The following is a 19368-nucleotide window of genomic DNA, read 5'->3' on the forward strand; positions in this document are numbered from 1 at the left end:
AAAAAAAAAAAGTGAATTACCTAAATGATAAATAGAGGTTTCTAGGCTTGTTACAAACTTTGTCTTTTTTCTTTTTTTGAAGTTTATTTATTTATTGTGAGGGGGGAGAGGAAGAGAAAGAGAGAGAGAGAGAGAGAGAAAGAGAGAGAGAGAGAGAAAATCCCAAGCAGGTTCTCCACTGTCAGGGCAGAGCCCAGGGCTCTCCATCCCATGACCTATGAGATCATGACCTGGACAGAAATCAAGAGTTGGTTGCTCAACCAACTGAGCCACCCAGGTTCCCCCAAACTTTGTCTTTATGCAGATGTTCAAGATAAGGACACTGACAAATGTTACTACTTTAAAAGCAATGTACGCACACACAGTAAACAAGCAAATTTCTGATGGTTAGGACACCTATCTCTATTCTTGGTTTAACATGCAGAATGATTTGGAAGAAATCCTGCTTGAAATCCGGCTTAGAGTCAGTGCTTACACTCACCAAACTAATGTTTACTGATGGATGATACACTCTAGGCATTATGGTACAAACTAGAGATGAGGGGTTATCAAAAATAATGGAATATTCGTTTTAAGAAAGATTGGAGAATAAACATCCTCCCAAAGACACTTACATCAGAATATCTAGATATCTGTTCAAAAAAAGTAGATAATCATGGAGGGAAATAGGAGGATGCTAAAAATCAGACTGATAAGGGAAAATTGGTAGCATGTCTTTTCTGAGGGCTTTTGTCAATCTCTGTAACTGGAATCTGGATTTTAATAAGCCTGCTGCGGAAAACCACTGAAAATTGGAGAACACACATGTGACAGATGTTTTCAGATATTTGATGATTGGCAGCACACTACTGTGATCTGTAAGGGGCACGTTTACTGGTTCCTGACACGGGGTGGTGGTTGGGAACACATGGAGAACACAATAGTCACATTGAAACGAAAAGACAAAATCAGATCAGGAAGGGCTGGGGTGCCTGAAATGTGGGAGCTTAATCCTGGAGTAGAAAGACCTAAGCAAAGTGATTAAGATGTTGACATGACGTCTGAGACTTTGGGTGACTTCTGAAGTGCACGTATTAAGAGAAGACCCCATAAGTCCAGATCAGGAACAACTACCAGGGAAAAAGAAATCATCAGGGATCTGTATGATGAAAACTACTGATTCACACAGGATATATCAGATATATTTAAATTCTGCCAAAACTTAGTGAGGAAATTTATTGACTATCTAGGGCTTCCAATGGAGATAGCAAAAGAGAAAAGAACTCACCCCAGAGGAAAAGATTCACTATACTCCATTTTAACACAGCTCAATATTAACTTTCAACAGGATTAAGTAGAATGTCAAGTAAATAAAAGTAAGCAAACTCCTTGCCAAAAGAAAACTCAACACTGTTTAAAGAAAGATGTAAAAAATCTCTACTCAACTGCAGAATGTTTGCAAGGTTTAGCATCTAAAGTTATATTTCTCTGCAGGTTGAAAAAACAGGAAAATGTTATCCATAACCCCAGGAAAAATAAATCATCAGTATAGACCTATAAATAACAGAGGTAATAGAAATAGGAGATTAGGACTTTAAAACAATTGCAAATATTTGCAAGAATTTAAAGGAAAACATGGATATTAAAAAGAGAAACAGGAATTATGATAGAGAACCTAAATGAGTTACTAGGGGCAGGAGGTAATATCAGTCATAAGCATTTTATTGTTCTTTTTTTTTAAGTTTATTTATTTATTTTGAGAGAGAGAGAGAGAGAGAGAGAGAGAGAGAGAGAGAGACCACAAGCAGGGGAGGGGCAGAGAGAGGGAGAGAGAGAATCTCAAGCAGGAGAGAAAGAACCCCAACCAGGCTCTCAGTACAGAGCCCGACACAGGGCTCAATCTCATAAACTTTGAGATCATGACCTGAGCTGAAATCAAGCTTCGGGCGCTTAACTGACTGAGCCACTCAGGCATCTCTTATTCATTATTTTTTTTAACAGCAAACTAGATACTGCATAAAAAACAATTAGTGAATTTGAAAACAAGACAATAGATTTTATTCTTAATGAGTACAGTTTGTGGGAATCAAAGATTGGTAGGATCTCAGCTCAGGAAACATTATACTTGAGGCAATCTTTATGGCAACACATTGCATTACAATCATTGTTACAGGTTTGCCATATGAAAGGTCAAGGCATGTATATCAGTCATTTAAAGATGAGGCTTTAATTTCAAATCTTCTACTTGTCAGCCATGTGACTTTCGGCAAGTTATCTGAGTTTGGTGTCCTTTGAATATGGAAATAGTAATATCTGTCTTACTGAGGTTAAATGATGTATTTTAACCCAATGCCTACTGATATGCTTGTATTCTAATAATAAATTCCAAGAAAAATTCTTGTCCAATTACGATGTTATTGTCAAATGTATCCATGATTTTTGGAGCTATTCCAGTTTTACTGGGATAAAGCTGATGTCAAACTATTTTCCATTATTACTTTCATCACTGACTCTGAGTGTATTTATATCATGTAGGTCTCCATGGAGCTGTACATTATCATTTACGTTGTTTTGTTCCTTTCCTTGAATTGTCCCTTACATTTTTTCACTAGGGAATATGTAGGATATCCTCGATAATTAGTAGGTACCACAAAGCAACTTAAAAATATCTCTCAGATGATTTGGGCACATCATCTGAATGAATTACATGTAACTCCTCAGGGAGCATTGCAAAGAAGAGGAGAAACATAAATTCTCCCTGCCCAAAGGAAAAGCAAGAGTAATTTAGGAGAAGAAAATCCAGTCTATTAAAGGTGAGTAGATAGGACTTGTTAATTTTGATTATCACTTGGATGCTGGTAATTTCCCATGGTTCCTGGCTTCTGATCATGGACACTCCCATGGTCACTGACAGCAGATTCTTTCTAACACACCACAAAAATTCATTATACTTTTTGTTAACCGGGGTTCCCTGGAGTAGAATTGTCTTTTTAGGGCACTAAATCCTATGAATTGACTATATGTCATAGATCCATTTGATCTGTGAGAGTTGATAGTGGAATTTGGATATTACAAGTGAAGAGGAAGTCAAAGGTATCTGAAAAAATCAATATTGGTCTCATCAACTAGAAACTGTTAAGGTTAGGATTTCTACATAAACTACAGAATGCCCAGTTACATATGGATTTCATATTAACAACAAATAATTTGTAGTATGTGTCCTATGTAATATTTAATAATATCCTTTAGTATGAATATATCCAATGAAATATTTAAAAAATATTTAAGATATATTATTACCCATGCAATATTTTATAAACTACAAATAATTTTAATATAAGGACTCCAAGGCATGAGCTTGTAAATATTTTAGTTGTTTGTTTTTTGTTTTTTTTTTCCCTGACTGATTTGCTTCCTACTTGATTTCTTTATTCAGAATGGGATTTATAAACTGATTGAATAGCCTGGAAAATAAATAGAATGACTTTTAAGAATCATGGAGAAAGCCCTGAACCCCAAATAATTCCTACCTAATATTACCATGTCTGAAGATTGAAAAGTCATTTTCAATATGTCATTTTTTATATCCTGTTTTAATGGTTAGCCCTAAATGGAAGTATTTAAAATATATGCATCAAGAAGTTCAAAACTGGGGCGCCTGGGTGGCTCAGTCAGCTAAGCATCTGACTTCGGCTCAGGTCACCATCTCGCGGTTTGTGGGTTCGAGCCCCACATTGGGCTCTGTGCTGACAGCTCAGAGCCTGGAGCCTGCTTCAGATTCTGTGTGTCTCCATCTCTCGGTCCCTCCCCTGCTCATGCTCCGTGTCTCTCTGTCTCTCAATAATAAATAAACGTTAAAAAAAATATAAAAAAAAAAGATGTTCAAAACTGATCAGATATCCTTTTCAAAATAAGAATGGATAGGGTGTTAATATCTCTTTAAGACCTTAATAGCCATTCTTTTTGATAAATACTCAGAAGCAGTGTTCCTAGATCATATGCGGAATTGCTAATCAACAGGTATAAAGTTTCAGTTATGTGAGATGAGTAAGATCTAGAGATACGTCATACAACATCGTGCCTAGTTAACAATGCTGTGTTGTAGAGTTAAAAATCTTTTAACTACGTAGATCTCAGGTCAATTATTTTTATAATAAAATAAAAATTAAAAGAGAAAAAACAGAATGAAAGAATCCAGATATCTTCAGAGAGAGGTAAAAACTGACACTGAAAGTGGAGAGAAACTCAATAAACATTAGACTAGTTCTTAGCAATACATTGACGACTTCTAAGTGGTGGGATTGGTACCAGCATTCTGAATCCCTTTGTTAAGACGGTGCGGGAAAACCCATGACAGCAGGTCCGGCGGGACCTTGGAGCTTATTCGTGCAAGAGGAAGGCCCTGAAAGCAGGGAGGAACTCAATGGAGAAACAATAGACAATATCATCCAGGAAAATGGGATGGTATCTCCCGTACTGCCTCTCTCGTCCATGCCCACTCCGGGGATCAAACTGGCTGACTCAACACTAAAAATTATCAGATTCTTAGAAATCTGCCAGCTGCCACCGGGTAGCTTCAGACTCCAGCTGGCCTGTGGTAGGCTCCCGGGAGTTTCATCTGATAGGTAGAAGCGTCTACCTTAACCCCCTTGGACTGCTAGTTGTACTGACTAAAGCTACACATCTCGTTACGTGAAAGTAATTCTATTCTGTATTTTATCTGACTGAATATGTTCAATTCCAATTCCTTCTCGACTTGAAAATCATGCTAACAGAGTTCCGAATGTTCACTGAAAAACAGTGGGAAAGGAAGGAATCCAGGTGGATTGAGCTAAAGCAGTTTCACTGTCTTCACTTTGTTTCACTGACTTCCAATGTAAATTTTACGAAATAAAGGGGACACTTATCAGAGAAATATTTGCAAATCACAGTGTTGTGCCCTACGTATATCCCACTGTGGAATTTGAGAAATAAACGGACATAATAAACACTCAAATAAATATGTTAAATGTTTTATAGACCTTATCATATCCACAGTGGAAGAATCAATCTATGCATATAAATAAGCAAAGCAGAGGAAATATAGCATGTAAAATTCAATATTCAAAATCCCTGAATATTGATATAAACTGTATATTTTAGCAGGAGTAGATCCAAACCTTGTGCATTTTGAGGCTTATCCTAATTTGAGATCGTTCTTTAAAAAAAAAAAAAAAGAAGAAGAAGAAATAGGGGAGCCTGGGTTGCTCAGTCAGTTAAGCGGCAGACTCTTGATTTCAGCTCAGGTCATGATGGCATGATTTGTGAGTTCAAATACCACAATGGGCTCTGTGCTGACAGCTTGGAGCCTGCTCCCAATCCTCTGTCTCCCTCTCTCTGACCTTTCCCTTCTTGTACTCCCTCTCTCTCTGTCTCAAAAATAAATGAATGTTAAAAAAAAAATTAAAAGAGGGGGCGCCTGGGTGGCTCAGTCGGTTAAGCGTCTGACTTCGGCTCAGGTCATGATCTCGCGGTTCGTGAGTTCAAGCCCCGCGTCGGGCTCTGTGCTGACAGCTCAGAGCCTGGAGCCTGTTTCAGATTCTGTGTCTCCGTCTCTCTCTCTGACTCTCCCCCATTCATGCTCTGTCTCTCTCTGTCTCAAAAATAAATAAACGTTAAAAAAAATTAAAAAAAATTAATAGAGAAGAAATAAAACTATGCCTGTAAGTTGCAATGTAAATGTGAATATTTATTTACAGTGGAAACATAATCTTAAAGTTCAGCTCTAAAACTAATAATCAAAAGCATCATAAAATCTTGGGGTGCCTGGGTGGCTCAGTCAGGTAAGCCTGATTTTGGCTCAGGTCATGATGTCAGGGTTTGTGAGTTTGAGTCCCACGTGGGGCTCTGTACTGACAATGCAGAGCCTGCTTAGGATTTTCTCTCTCCCTCTCTCTCTCTGCCCCTCCACCTCCCTCACTCATGCTGTCTCTGTCTCTGTCTCTCTCTGTTTTTCAAAAAAAAGCATCATAATATCCATAAATATGTTCTTATTAATGACATACATCTCAGCATATTGGGTGGTAGGAGTGTTCTTACACCAAATGGATGGCACTTTTCAGTGATAAATATCATTGATTTTGAACCATATAGATATATTCAGTAACCATCAAATAAAGTATTGTTTACTCAACCTCTCTTTAACTGGATCCCACAAATGTCCTCAGACATGACAAACTATCTTGACATTAGCTGAAGGATGATGGAGAAGTTAGAATGGAGAGAGAAAATGAGCTTAATTGATCAAGGTTAAAATATTTTACATTTGCAACATTTACAAAGATATATTACTTTGTTAGTTCATGCCTAAAGCCTCATTCATGGCCTTGAAAATGCAAATGAGGAACCTAAATCTTAAACTGCATTGCCTCCAGATTATTTCTGCTTCTTTCATTAAGAATATCAAAATTTCACTGGAATTATCATACAAAAATGGAAGTGTACAAAAGGAAAATTGATACCATTGTGTAGATGAAATAAAGTCTAATAAATCTATATTAATGCTTATATGGCTTTTTACTTTTTTTATGAATAGACTTTTATTTTATTTCACTTTTTAAATATAAAATGTATTGTAAAATTGGTTTCCATACAACACCCAGTGCTCATCCCAACAGGTGCCCTCCTCAATGCCCATCACCCACTTTCCCCTCCCTCCCACCCCCCATCAACCCTCAGTTTGTTCTCAGTTTTTAAGAGTCTCTTATGCTTTGGCTCTCTCCCACTCTAACCTCTTTTTCTTTCCTTCCCCTCCTCCATGGGTTTCTATTAAGTTTCTCAGGATCCACATAAGAGTGAAAACATATGGTATCTGTCTTTCTCTGTACGGCTTATTTCACTTAGCATCACACTCTCCAGTTCCATCCATGTTGCTACAAAAGGCCAGATTTCATTCTTTCTCATTGCCAAGTAGTATTCCCTTGTATATATAAACCACATCTTCTTTATCCATTCGTCAGTTGATGGACATTTAGGCTCTTTCCATAATTTGGCTATTGTTGAAAATGCTGCTATAAACTTTGAGGTACAAGTGCCCCTGTGCATCAGCACTCCTGTATCCCTTGAGTAGATTCCTAGCAGGGCTATTGCTGGGTCATAGGGTAGGTCTATTTTTAATTTTTTGAGGAACCTCCACACTGTTTTCCAGAGCAACTGCACCAGTTTGCATTCCCACCAACAGTGCAAGAGGGTTCCCGTTTCTCCACATCCTTGCCAGCACCTATAGTCTCCTGATTTGTTCATTTTAGCCACTCTGACTGGTGTGAGGTGATATCTGAGTGTGGTTTTAATTTGTATTTCCCTGATGAGGAGTGACGTTGAGCATCTTTTCATGTGCCTGTTGGCCATCTGGATGTCTTCATTAAAGAAGTGTCTATTCATATTTTCTGCCCATTTCTTCACTGGATTAATTGGTTTTTGGGTGTGGAGTTTGCTGAGTTCTTTATAGGTTTTGGATACTAGCCCTCTGTCTGATATGTTATTTGCAAATATCTTTTCCCATTCCATTGGTTGCCTTTTTGTTTTGTTGATTGTTTCCTTTGCTGTGCAGAAACTTTTTATCTTCATGAGGTCCCAATAGTTCATTTTTGCTTTTAATTCCCTTGCCTTTGAAGATGTGTCAAGTAAGAAATTGCTGCAGCTAAGGTCAGAGAGGACTTTTCCCACTTTCTCCTCTAGGGTTTTGATGGTTTCCTGTCTCACATTCAGGTCCTTCATCCATTTTGAGTTTATTTTTGTGAATGGTGTGAGAAAGTGGTCTAGTTTCAACCTTCTGCATGTTGCTGTCCAGTTCTCCCAGCACCATTTGTTAAAGAGGCTGTCTTTTTTCTATTGGATGTTCTTTCCTGCTTTGTCAAAGATGAGTTGGCCATATGTTTGTGGGTCTAGTTCTGGGGTTTCTATTCTATTCCATTGGTCTATGTGTCTGTTTTTGTGCCAATACCATGCTGTCTTGATGATGACAGCTTTGTAGTAGAGGCTAAAGTCTGGGATTGTGATGCCTCCTGCTTTGGTCTTCTTCTTCAAAATTCCTTTGGCTATTCGGGGCCTTTTGTGGTTCCATATGAATTTTAGGATTGCTTGTTCTAGTTTCGAGAAGAATGCTGGTGCAATTTTGATTGGGATTGCATTGAATGTGTAGATAGCTTTGGGTAGTATTGACATTTTGACAATATTTATTCTTCGAATCTATGAGCAGGGAATGTCTTTCCATTTCTTTATATCTTCTTCAATTTCCTTCATAAGCTTTCTATAGTTTTCAGCATACAGATCTTTTACATCTTTGGTTAGATTTATTCCTAGGTATTTTTTGCTTCTTGGTGCAATTGTGAATGGGATCAGTTTCTTTATTTGTCTTTCTGTTGCTTCATTGTTAGTGTATAAGAATGCAACTGATTTCTGTACGTTGATTTTGTATCCTGCAACTTTGCTGAATTTATGTATCAGTTCTAGGAGACTATTGGTGGAGTCTATTTGGTTTTCTATGTATAATATCATGTTATCTGCAAAAAGTGAAAGCCTGATTTCATCTTTGCCAACTTTAATGCCTTTGATTTCCTTTTGTTGTCTGATTGCTGATGCTAGAACCTCCAACACTATGGTAAATAACAGCGTTGAGAGTGGACATCCCTGTCATGTTCCGGATCTCAGGAGGAAAGCTCTCAGTTTTTCCCCATTGAGGATGATATTTGCTATGGGCTTTTCATAAATGGCTTTTATGATGTTTAAGTATGTTCCTTCTATCCCAACTTTCTTGAGAGTTTTTATTAAGAAGTGATGCTGAATTTTGTCAAATGCTTTTTCTGCATCGATTGACAGGATCATATGGTTCTTATCTTTTCTTTTGTTAAGGTGATATATCACATTGATTGATTTGCAAATATTGAACCAGCTCTGTAGCCCAGGGATGAATCCCACTTGATCATGGTGAATAATTCTTTTTATATGCTGTTGAATTTGATTTGTTAGTATCTTGTTGAGAATTTTTGCATCCATGTTCATGAGAGATATTGGCCTTTAGTTCTCTCTTTTTGCTGGGTCTCTGTCTGGTTTGGGAATCAAAGTATGCTTGCATCATAGAATGAATCTGGAAGTTTTCCTTCCCTTTCTATTTTTTGGAAAAGCTTGAGAAGGATAGGTATTATCTCTGCTTTAAATGTCTGCTAGAATTCTGCAGGGAAGCCATCTGGTCCTGGACTCTTATTTGTTGGGAGATTTTTGGTAACTGATTCAATTTCTTCACTGGTTATGGGTCTGTTCAAATTTTCTATTTCTTTCTATTTGAGTTTTGGAAGTGTGTGGGTGCTTAGGAATTTGTCTATTTCTTCCAGGTTGTCTAGTTTGTTGGCATATAATCTTTCATCGTATTGCCTGATAATTGCTTGTATTTCTGAGAGATTGGTTGTAATAATTCCATTTTCATTCATGATTTTATCTATTTGGGTCATCTCCCTTTTCTTTTTGAGAAGCCTGGCTAGAGGTTTATCTATTTTGTCTATTTTTTCAAAAAACCAACTCTTGGTTTCGTTGATCTGCTCTACAGTTTTTTTAGATTCTATATTGTTTATTTCTGCTCTGATCTTTATTATTTCTCTTCTTCTGCTGGGTTTGGGGTGTCTTTGCTGTTCTGCTTCTATTTCCTTTAGGTGTGCTGTTAGATTTTGTATTTGGGATTTTTCTTGTGTCTTGAGAAAGGCCTGGATTGCAATGTATTTTCCTCTCAGGACTGCCTTTGCTGCATACCAAAGCATTTGGATTGTTGTATTTTCATTTTCATGTTTTCCATATATTGTTTAATTTCTTCTCTAATTACCTGGTTGACCCATTCATTTTTTAGTAGGGTGTTCTTTAACCTCCATGCTTTTGGAGGTTTTCCAGACTTTTTCCTGTGGTTGATTTCAAATATTTCATAGCATTATGGTCTGAAAGTGTGCATGGTATGATCTCAATTCTTTTATACTTATGAAGGGCTGTTTTGTGACCCAGTATGTGATCTATCTTGGAGGATGTTCCATGTTCACTCGAGAAGAAAGTATATTCTGTTGCTTTGGGATTCAGAGTTCTAAATATATCTGTCATGTCCATCTGATCCAATGTATCATTCAGGGCCCTGGTTTCTTTATTGATCCTGCGTCTAGATGATCTATCCATTGTTGTAAGTGGGGTATTAAAGTCCCCTGCAGTTACCACATTCTTATCAACGAGGTTGCTTATGTTTGTGAGTAATTGTTTTATATATTTGGGGACTCCGTGTTCGGTGCATAGACATTTATAATTGTTAGCTCTTCCTGATGGATAGACCCTGTAATTATTATATAATGCCCTTCTTCATCTCTTGTTACAGCCTTTAATTTAAAGTCTAGTTTGTCTGATATAAGTATGTCTACTCCAGCTTTCTTTTGACTTCCAGTAGCATGATAGATAGTTCTCCATCCCCTCACTTTCAATCTGAAGGTGTCCTCAGGCCTAAAATGAGACTCTTGTAGACAGCAAATAGATTGGTCTTTTTTTTTTTTTTTTAATCCATTCTGATACCCTATGTCTTCTGGTTGGAGCATTTAGTCCATTTACATTCAGTGTTATTATTGAAAGATGTGGGTTTAGAGTCATTGTGATGTCTGTAGGTTTCATGCTTGTAGTGATGTCTCTGGTACTTTGTAGTCCTTGCAACATTTCACTCACAGAGTCCCCTTTAGGATCTCTTGTAGGGCTGGTTTACTGGTGATGAATTCCTTCAGTTTTTGCTTGTTTGGGAGAACCTTTATCTCTCCTTCTATTCTGAATGACAGACTTGCTGGGTAAAAGATTCTTGGCTGCATATTTTTCCTGTTCATCACATTGAAGATTTCCTGCCATTTCTTTCTGGCCTGCCAAGTTTCAGTAGATAGGTCTGCCACTCGTCTTATGTGTCTACCTTTGTATGTTAGGGCCTGTTTATCCCTAGCTGCTTTCAGAATTCTCTCTTTATCATTGTATTTTGCCAATTTCACCCTGACATGTCATGCAGAAGATCAATTCAAGTTACGTCTGAAGGGAGTTCTCTGTTCCCTCTTGGATATCAATGCCTGTTTCCTTCCCCAGATCAGGAACTTCTCAGCTATGATTTGTTCAAGTACACCTTCAGCCCCTTTCCCTCTCTTCTTCTTCTTCTGGAATTCGTATGATATGGATATTATTCTGTTTGATTGCATCACTTAGTTCTCTAATTCTCCCCTCATACTCCTGGATTTTTTTTATCTCTCTTTTTCTCAGCTTCCCCTTTTTCCATAATTTTATCTTCTAATTCACCTATTCTCTCCTCTGCCTCTTCAATCCGTGCTATGGCTGCCTCCATTTTATTTTGCACCTCATTTATAGCATTTTTTAATTCCTCATGACTATTTTTTAGTCCCTTGATCTCTGTAGTAATAGATTCTCTGCTGTTCTCTATACTTTTTTTCAAGCGCAGCGATTAATTTTATGACTGTTATTCTAAGTTCTTGTTCTGTTATATTTCTTAAATCAGTTTTGATCAATTTTTTAGCTGTTGCTACTTCCTGGAGTTTCTTTTGAGGATAATTCTTCCATTTTGTCCTGTGGTAGCTCCAACTTGAAGGGAGCTTCCCCTGTGCTGTCTGGAGTAACTTGAGTTGGTGAATGGGGCCGCAGTCAGACCTGATGTCTGCCCCTAGCCCACCACTGGGGCCACTGTTAGACTGGTGTGTACCTTATTTTCTCCTCTCCCAGGGGCAGGACTCACTGTGGAGTGGCATGGCCCCTGTCTGGGCTGCTTGCACACTGCCAGGATTGTGGTGCTGCTTAGATGGGATTTGGCCAAGGGCATATTAGAATGGGTGAATCCACAAGTTGCACAGGGGAGGGTGGGGCAGGCTTAGCTAGATTTGCCCTTTGTGGTCCTCTGTGGGAGGGACCCTGCAGCACTGGGAGGGAGGCACGCCCTTCGGAGGCATGGATCCACAGAAGCACAGCATTGGGCTTTTGCAGGGTGCAAGCAAGTTTGGCGACAGGAACTGGTTCCCTATAGAATTACGGCTGGCGGATGGGAGAGGGAAATGGCACTTGCCAGTGCCTTTGTTCCCCTGCTGAGCTCTGTCCTTCTGGGGCTCAACAACTCTCCCTGCCGGTGTCCTCTCACCCTCCCCACTTCTGAGAGCAGAGCTGTTGACTTTTAACATTCCTGCTGGCTGTCATAACTCACAGATTCCAGCCTCTCCTCTCTGCAAGCCAGACTTCAGGGGCTTTGCCTTGTCCAGTGGGATGCCCCTCCACTGCCCTAGCTCTCTCCCGCCAGTCCGTGTAACACTCACCACCTTTCTGCCCTTCCTACCCTCTTTGGTAGGCCTCTTGTCTACACTTGGCTCCAGAGATTCCATTCTGCTAGTCTTCTGGCAGTTTTCTGGGTTATCTAGGCCAATGTGGGTGGAATCTAAGTGATCAGCAGGACGCAGTGAGCCCAGCATCCTCCTACACCAATATCTTTGCCAATCTTGTATGGCTTTTTAAAAATCAATGGGTATGTTCCAAATATTGTTGGCTCTATTTAAAGTTTAATCGGCTATCCCAGTACATTTGTTTCATGTGGATCTCTCGCTGAGAAGTAGAGAATTTTATCATTTGTTTTAGTTTCAAAATAAGATGTGGAAATTCTTCTTCTACCCCCACTACAAAGAAATATTTACATTGTGTCTACAAATATTGTAATTTATTTAAATGAACTACATGAAAGCTAATAGCAACCTCTCTGTGTCTTCCCAGAAGAGCTAACTGGAGTACATGGGCCAACAGAATCTAACATCACTGACGGAGTTCATTCTGATGGGAGTCACAAGGCAGCCTGAGCTACAGGTTCCCCTTTTTGGGGTCTTCCTCATCATCTATACAGTCACAGTGGTGGGCAACCTGGGCATGATCATCTTGACCCAGGTGGACTCCCGCCTACATACACCTATGTATTTTTTTATCAAACATCTGGCTTTCATTGATCTTGGTAATTCTACTGTTATTTGTCCCAAGATGCTGGTAAATTTTGTTGTGGATCAAAATGCCATTTCTTATTATGCATGTGCCACACAGTTGGCTTTCTTTCTTATGTTCATCATTAGTGAATTTTTCATCTTGTCGGCCATGGCCTATGACCGCTATTTGGCCATCTGTAACCCTCTGCTCTACAATGCTATTATGTCACAGAGACTTTGTCACATGCTAGTGGGCATTCCATACCTCTACAGTACCTTTCAGGCTCTAATGTTCACTATTAAAATTTTTACATTGACCTTCTGTGGTTCTAATGTCATCAGTCATTTCTACTGTGATGATGTTGCCTTGTTACTTATGCTCTGCTCAAATGCACAAGAAATAGAATTGTTGATCATACTATTTTCAGCATTTAATTTGATCTCTTCCCTGCTGGTAGTCCTCGTGTCTTACATACTAATTCTGATATCCATATTTCAAATGCATTCTGCAGAGGGTAGGAAAAAAGCTTTCTCCACGTGTGGGTCTCATTTGACAGTGGTGATTGTGTTCTATGGATCTCTACTATTTATGTACATGCAGCCCAAATCTGCCCACTCCTTTGATACTGATAAAATGGCTTCTGTGTTTTACACATTAGTGATCCCCATGCTAAACCCCTTGATCTACAGCTTAAGAAACAAAGAGGTAAAAATTGCCTTCCGCAGGGTCTTTAAGAATCAGCACAAACTTTGTATCTAATATTCAATATGGAATAATGTTCTAATAAACAATGATAAAGGCAAATGTCACTTGATAATGTATCTAATTCCTTTTGACTCCAGAACAAAGACTATCATGTACAAAACAATCTCTTCTATTTAACCAATATACTTACATATATTCAGTTCATATTTTGGATCTTAATTAAATGCACTCATCCAAAACATTCCTTGCTTTTGATTCAAAGTTTATTTTAGTTATCCCATAGAACTTTACATTATTCCCACTGGAAACCTTATTAAATGCTGCATCAGTAAACTAAGTGTGTGTTTGTTTCTTTCAAGTTTTTTTTTGGGGGGGGGGTGAAGGGGATGGGGGTAGGTATCTTCGCAATCTTATTTACTCTGTATTTTCTGAACCCACAACAAAGTATAAACAAAGTGAATCTTTTGCAGATAATGTATAGTTGGATCATGATTTCTTAAAAATCAATTCCCCCAATTCCTACCTTTGGGGAATTGAATTTATTTACATTTAAATTAATTACATTACAAGGTCTTCTTGAGTTTATGGCTCAACACCAACTTAGGAATGTTTGTAGTGAAAGTACACAAGTGATTAAAAGAATGAGCATGGAATTATGAGCTGAACAATTCCAGGGTCACATAAGGCAGGAAGACATGAAAATTTCTGAAAGCCAGAGTGTAGAATCCAAGTTTAACACCTAGGCATCCAGTAGAGATCTGAGGTAAAAACTACTTCAGATTCCTGTTCGTATAGTTTGAAAACAAATCTCAAAAAAAGCCAAGTAATACTTGTTTATAACATTATGAACATTGTTTAACAGTGTTTATAACTTAGCATTACCTTAGGAAGATAAAAAATATATAGTCTTCATTAACAGACAATTCACAATATTCAGCATCCAATCACAAGTACTAGATATAAGTGAAGGCATGTGAAGAAAGAAACATGTGATCCTACCCAGGAAATAATTAAAATAGGTTCTAAAATGACAGCGATGATAGAATTACCAGGCAAGGACTTTATAACATATTAAACATATGAAAACATATGCTCAATGTATTGAAAAATTTAATAAAAACACTCACCTTTTGAGGACACAAATGAAAGATTTAAAGATGACTAAAGGGAACTTCTATAAATTAAAATACAATATTACACGCAAACACACATAAATTGGACGAAAGTAACAACAGCTGAAAAAGAAATAACTTCACTTAAGCATATCACAATAGAGGCTACCCAAAATGAAGCCAGAGGGAAAACAAAAATTAAATAAACACTTTGAAAATGGTCTAAGTGACCTCCAGAACAATAATAAGCTGTATACTATACATTTAAATGTAGGTCTAAGTAGAAAAAAGAGAGAATGTGGAACAGAAAAACCATTGCAAGAGATGTTGGCCAGAATGGTTTTTTTTCCAAATTCATTAAAAAACATTAACGAGAATCCCAAAGATTTAAGAAGCTAAAAATATTCTAAGCAGGGTAAACAGAAAGGAAAGTATACCCACATTACAATCAAATTTCCAAAACCCAATGATAATGAGAAATCTTTAAAAACAGAGATGAACGATATTTCATGAACAGGGAAAGAAAAGATTTACCATTGATACATTGGCAGAAACAATATAAGTCGCAAAACATTGCCTTATGTTAGCCCGTAATTATATATCTAGTAACAGTATATTTGGATAATGGATGCTGTACTACCCAATATCGCATTATCTTTTTATAGGAAGTCATTCTTTCATTTACCCTTGCGTAGTTGTGTGTGTGTGTGTGTGTGTGTGTGTGTGTGTGAGAGAGAGAAAGAGAGAGAGAGAGAGAGTATGTGTGTAATATGACTAATATGTGCATGAACTGAAATGGTGAGCATATTTATGATTCCCAGTGTTTAATGATATTGTATAATTTATTCAGTTAGACGCCCATACAAGACACTTCTGATCTTTCTCAATGGGATACTCCAGGAATAATTTCAGAGACCCATGGTACTCTCACTCAAGTAATTACATGCATTTTTTTTTTTTTTTTAATTCTGGAGTCGGATTAAAACTTTAACAGAATGAGTCTCAAGGGGGCAGGGAAATGTTTAAATACATTCTGCAGCAACCAGTGAGGATTAAAACAATAGGAAGTCAAAGTTGATTCTCCAGTAAGGTAAGTAGAAAACACTGGTCTTGGAAAATGTCAGGGCGTACAGCTTAAACTGGGTCATCACCAAAGTCTTGAAGGGCATTATGCTCTGCAAAATTGCTTTTTCCTTTGCAATATACTTTTCTGCCATCAATAGGATTAATGTGTAGGAGAGATCTATTATATACTCTCTGGTACTCTGAGCTGTGCTATTAGATCACCTTTGTTGTCAAATAACTTAACTGCTTTTGTCGTTTGTTTTAACAAGAATCTTCCTGTATCCTTATTTACCTCATGTTCCTCTTGTTCAACTATTCATTTCCTACTGACTCAGGGTGACCTTAATAGAGGGAAAGACTCCTATTGTGTTTATGAGAATATATTCTGAAGACAAAATAACTTTTTTTTTAATTTTGACCCCACCACTTATTATCTGAGTGACCTTAGTTAAGTCATTTCCTTGACGTTCACATGGATACGGTCCTACCATCGATTTTCTAGAATTACTGTATGCATCATATGAGTTAATCTATGTAAAGTGCTCAGAAAAGTGTCGGGCATGTAATGAGTTCTCCATCAGTGCTTGATATCCATTTGTATTCTTCTTTCCACTGGGTCTCTTTAGATGTATCTCTATGAAGAATTCATAAATAATTAGATTGGCCAAATACCTTTTAGTGCAAAAGGAGTATATGATTGGAGGATCATTAGTATAAGTGATTCGCCAGGCAGAAATACCAGATGTGGCAAACGTGGACATGATACAAATAACAATATTCTGAAATTAATATAGTACAGCATTACATTTTGTAGAGGGTAAATAGACTGAGCAGTAATGTGAGAATATTGAGATATATATTTAATGTCAAAGGTTTCCTGAACATCACCTTTTGCATCACTCTATCAACCATTTGAAAAGTTTTTTTTAATGTCTTGTTATTTTAAATAGATATGATCATTGTCAATGAGATAAAGCTTAAGGTTGAGGTGTATATGTTTGTTTTCTGGGCTTCAGAATTTTAAAAAGCAGACATACAGGGGTGCCAAGTGGTTCAGTCAGTTAAGCATCTGCCTTCAGCTCAGGTCATGAGCTCACCTTTCCTGAGTTCGGTCCCCAAGTCAGGCTCTGTGCTGACAGCCTCAGAGCCTGCAGCCTGTTTCAGATTCTGGGTCTCCCTCTCTCTCTCTCTCTCTCTCTCTCTCCCTCTCTCTCTGCCCCTCCCCCGCTCATGCTCTGTCTGCCTCTCTCAAAAATAAGTAAACATTGGGGTGCCTGGGTGGCTCAGTCAGTTGAGCATCTGACCTCGGCTCCGGTCATGATCTCAGGGTTTGTGAGTTTGAGCCCCAGGTCAGACTCTGTGCTGACAGCTCAGAGCCTGGAGCCTGCTTCAGATTCTGTGTCTCCCTCTCTTTCTGCCCCTCCCCTGCTCACGCTCTGTCTGTCTCTCTCTCAAAAATAAAAACATTAAACATTACGTTTAATAAAACATTAAAAACATTAAAAATATTTGTAAAATTAAATAAATAAATAAACATTAAAAAATTAAGTTTCCATCACTATGTGTTGTGTGTGGGTCTCAGTCTATCAAAGTGAAGCTATCAATTAGGAATGCCCGGGGACCCATGCTATTCTTGGTCTCAGAGAGATGGGGGAAAGGACTTGGAGTTCTGCCTTGATTGGGTCAAGGATGGATTGTCTGCAGTTTCATGGGTTTGCTCATCATCGGTGAATTTAAAACCTAGGAGGCAGGAATTAAAGCTTGGGAAGGGAAATGCAGGGTACCTCCAGCAGTCGGCCCTCTAGGTCACCCAGGGCCTTCCAAAACAGGGACTTGAGTGAGGTGGTCTGATCTTTCCCTAGTTGTGTACCTGGCAACGTGCTTATCTGAGAGGGATGTTTTTGAAATCGCTGCCTTGGCAATCAAAAGCTTAATCTCAGAGATTTACGTTATAATACACTACAATTAAAAAAGCTGATTGTTAGGCATTAGCACTACAGTGTGAGTGTAGGTGTGTGTAGTTTGGGCCTGAGGGGAAGAGGAGTTTTCATTTATGTTTCAAGGTAAAGAGAGTATATCTCTATCTCATGCACAGTATTTTAAATTCTTTTAAAGGATAGCCTCTCAAATATAATACATAGTGATTTTGTACCTTACACAGGTTACCAAGATGAATCCTATGGAGAAACAGAATCATTCTGCAGTGATTGAGGTGACTGAATTCATTCTCCTGGGGATCACCAGCAACCCTAGGCTGCAAGCACCTCTCCTTGCAATCTTTCTCATCATATATTTGATCACAGTGACAGGCAATCTGGGCATAGTTATCTTGACCCATTTGGACTCCAAGCTAAATACCCCCATGTACTTTTTCCTTAGACATCTGTCAATTACTGATCTTGGTTACTCCACTGTCATCGGCCCAAAAATGATGGTAAACTTTGTGGTGCACAAAAATACAATTTCCTACCATTGGTGTGCCACCCAGCTGGCAGTCTTTGAGATTTTCATCATCACCGAACTGTTCATTCTTTCAGCAATGGCCTATGATCGCTACGTAGCCATCTGCAAACCTCTCCTCTACGTGGTCATCATGGCAGAGAAGGTGCGTTGGGCGCTGGTCCTTCTTCCTTATTTCTACAGCACCTTTGTGTCACTCTTTCTCACAATCAAATTATTTAAATTGTCCTTCTGTGGCTCTAACATTATCAGTTATTTTTACTGTGACTGCCTTCCTCTCATATCCATGCTCTGTTCAGACACACATGAATTAGAATTGATCATTTTAAGTTTTTCAGGCTGTAATCTGCTCTCTTCCCTCTTGATTGTTCTTCTATCCTACATGTTTATTCTTGTGGCCATCCTCAGAATGAACTCAACCGAGGGGAGATACAAAGCCTTCTCAACCTGTAGTTCCCACTTGACGGTGGTGGTCGTGTTCTATGGGACATTATTGTTTATTTACCTGCAGCCCAAATCCAGCCATACTTTTGATATTGATAAGATGGCCTCTGTGTTTTACACCTTGGTGATCCCTATGCTGAATCCATTGATCTACAGCTTAAGGAACAAAGAAGTAAAAGATGCTCTGAAGAGAATTTTAACCAACCGATGCAAAATTCGCACTTAATATCGTACAGTTCAGTTGCAAAGGTGGGTCTAAAAGTCTTTGTTTAATGCTCTGCCAGTTCAATTATAGCATCAAAAAGTAGAAACGTTTTACCTGATTGATTGTGTTCCTCCTTTTTTGGAAAAAACTCCTCCTATATCTCCCTGTATTCTTCTCCATTCCAACTGGATAAATGAACGAATGAATTAATTAATATTATAGCCAGATTATTTAAGTTCCAAGTTATGTCCAAGGTCATATTGGAGGTTGTAGGCAAATCATATTGAACTTGGGTTTGTAGAGGTTAAAAAAAATCTTAGTCAAAATGGAATAAAACTTACCAGAAAATTACTAATGTGTTTTTTATAGTAGCGATTTTGTATTGATGATAGGTGAGATTGTGTA

At 38.2% G+C, this 19368-nt stretch overlaps 2 protein-coding genes across 2 annotated transcripts; both read left to right on the plus strand.

Annotated features, from left to right (window-relative positions):
• The first annotated feature begins 2688 nt into the window (after window positions 1–2688).
• Window positions 2689–19368, plus strand: LOC123601686 (olfactory receptor 8K1-like). The gene is made up of 2 exons (XM_045485234.1): window positions 2689–2792; window positions 18016–19368. Exon 2 carries the CDS (start codon window positions 18025–18027, stop codon window positions 18982–18984), a length of 960 nt encoding a protein of 319 aa, XP_045341190.1. The 5' UTR covers window positions 2689–2792; window positions 18016–18024; the 3' UTR covers window positions 18985–19368.
• On the plus strand, window positions 12787–13731 carry LOC123601687 (olfactory receptor 8K5). Its single transcript, XM_045485236.1, has one exon. The coding sequence runs from the start codon at window positions 12790–12792 to the stop codon at window positions 13729–13731; it is 942 nt and encodes a 313-aa protein (XP_045341192.1). The 5' UTR covers window positions 12787–12789.

The sequence above is a fragment of the Leopardus geoffroyi genome, chromosome D1 (genome assembly GCF_018350155.1).
Source record: "Leopardus geoffroyi isolate Oge1 chromosome D1, O.geoffroyi_Oge1_pat1.0, whole genome shotgun sequence".
NCBI lineage: Eukaryota > Metazoa > Chordata > Mammalia > Carnivora > Felidae > Leopardus > Leopardus geoffroyi.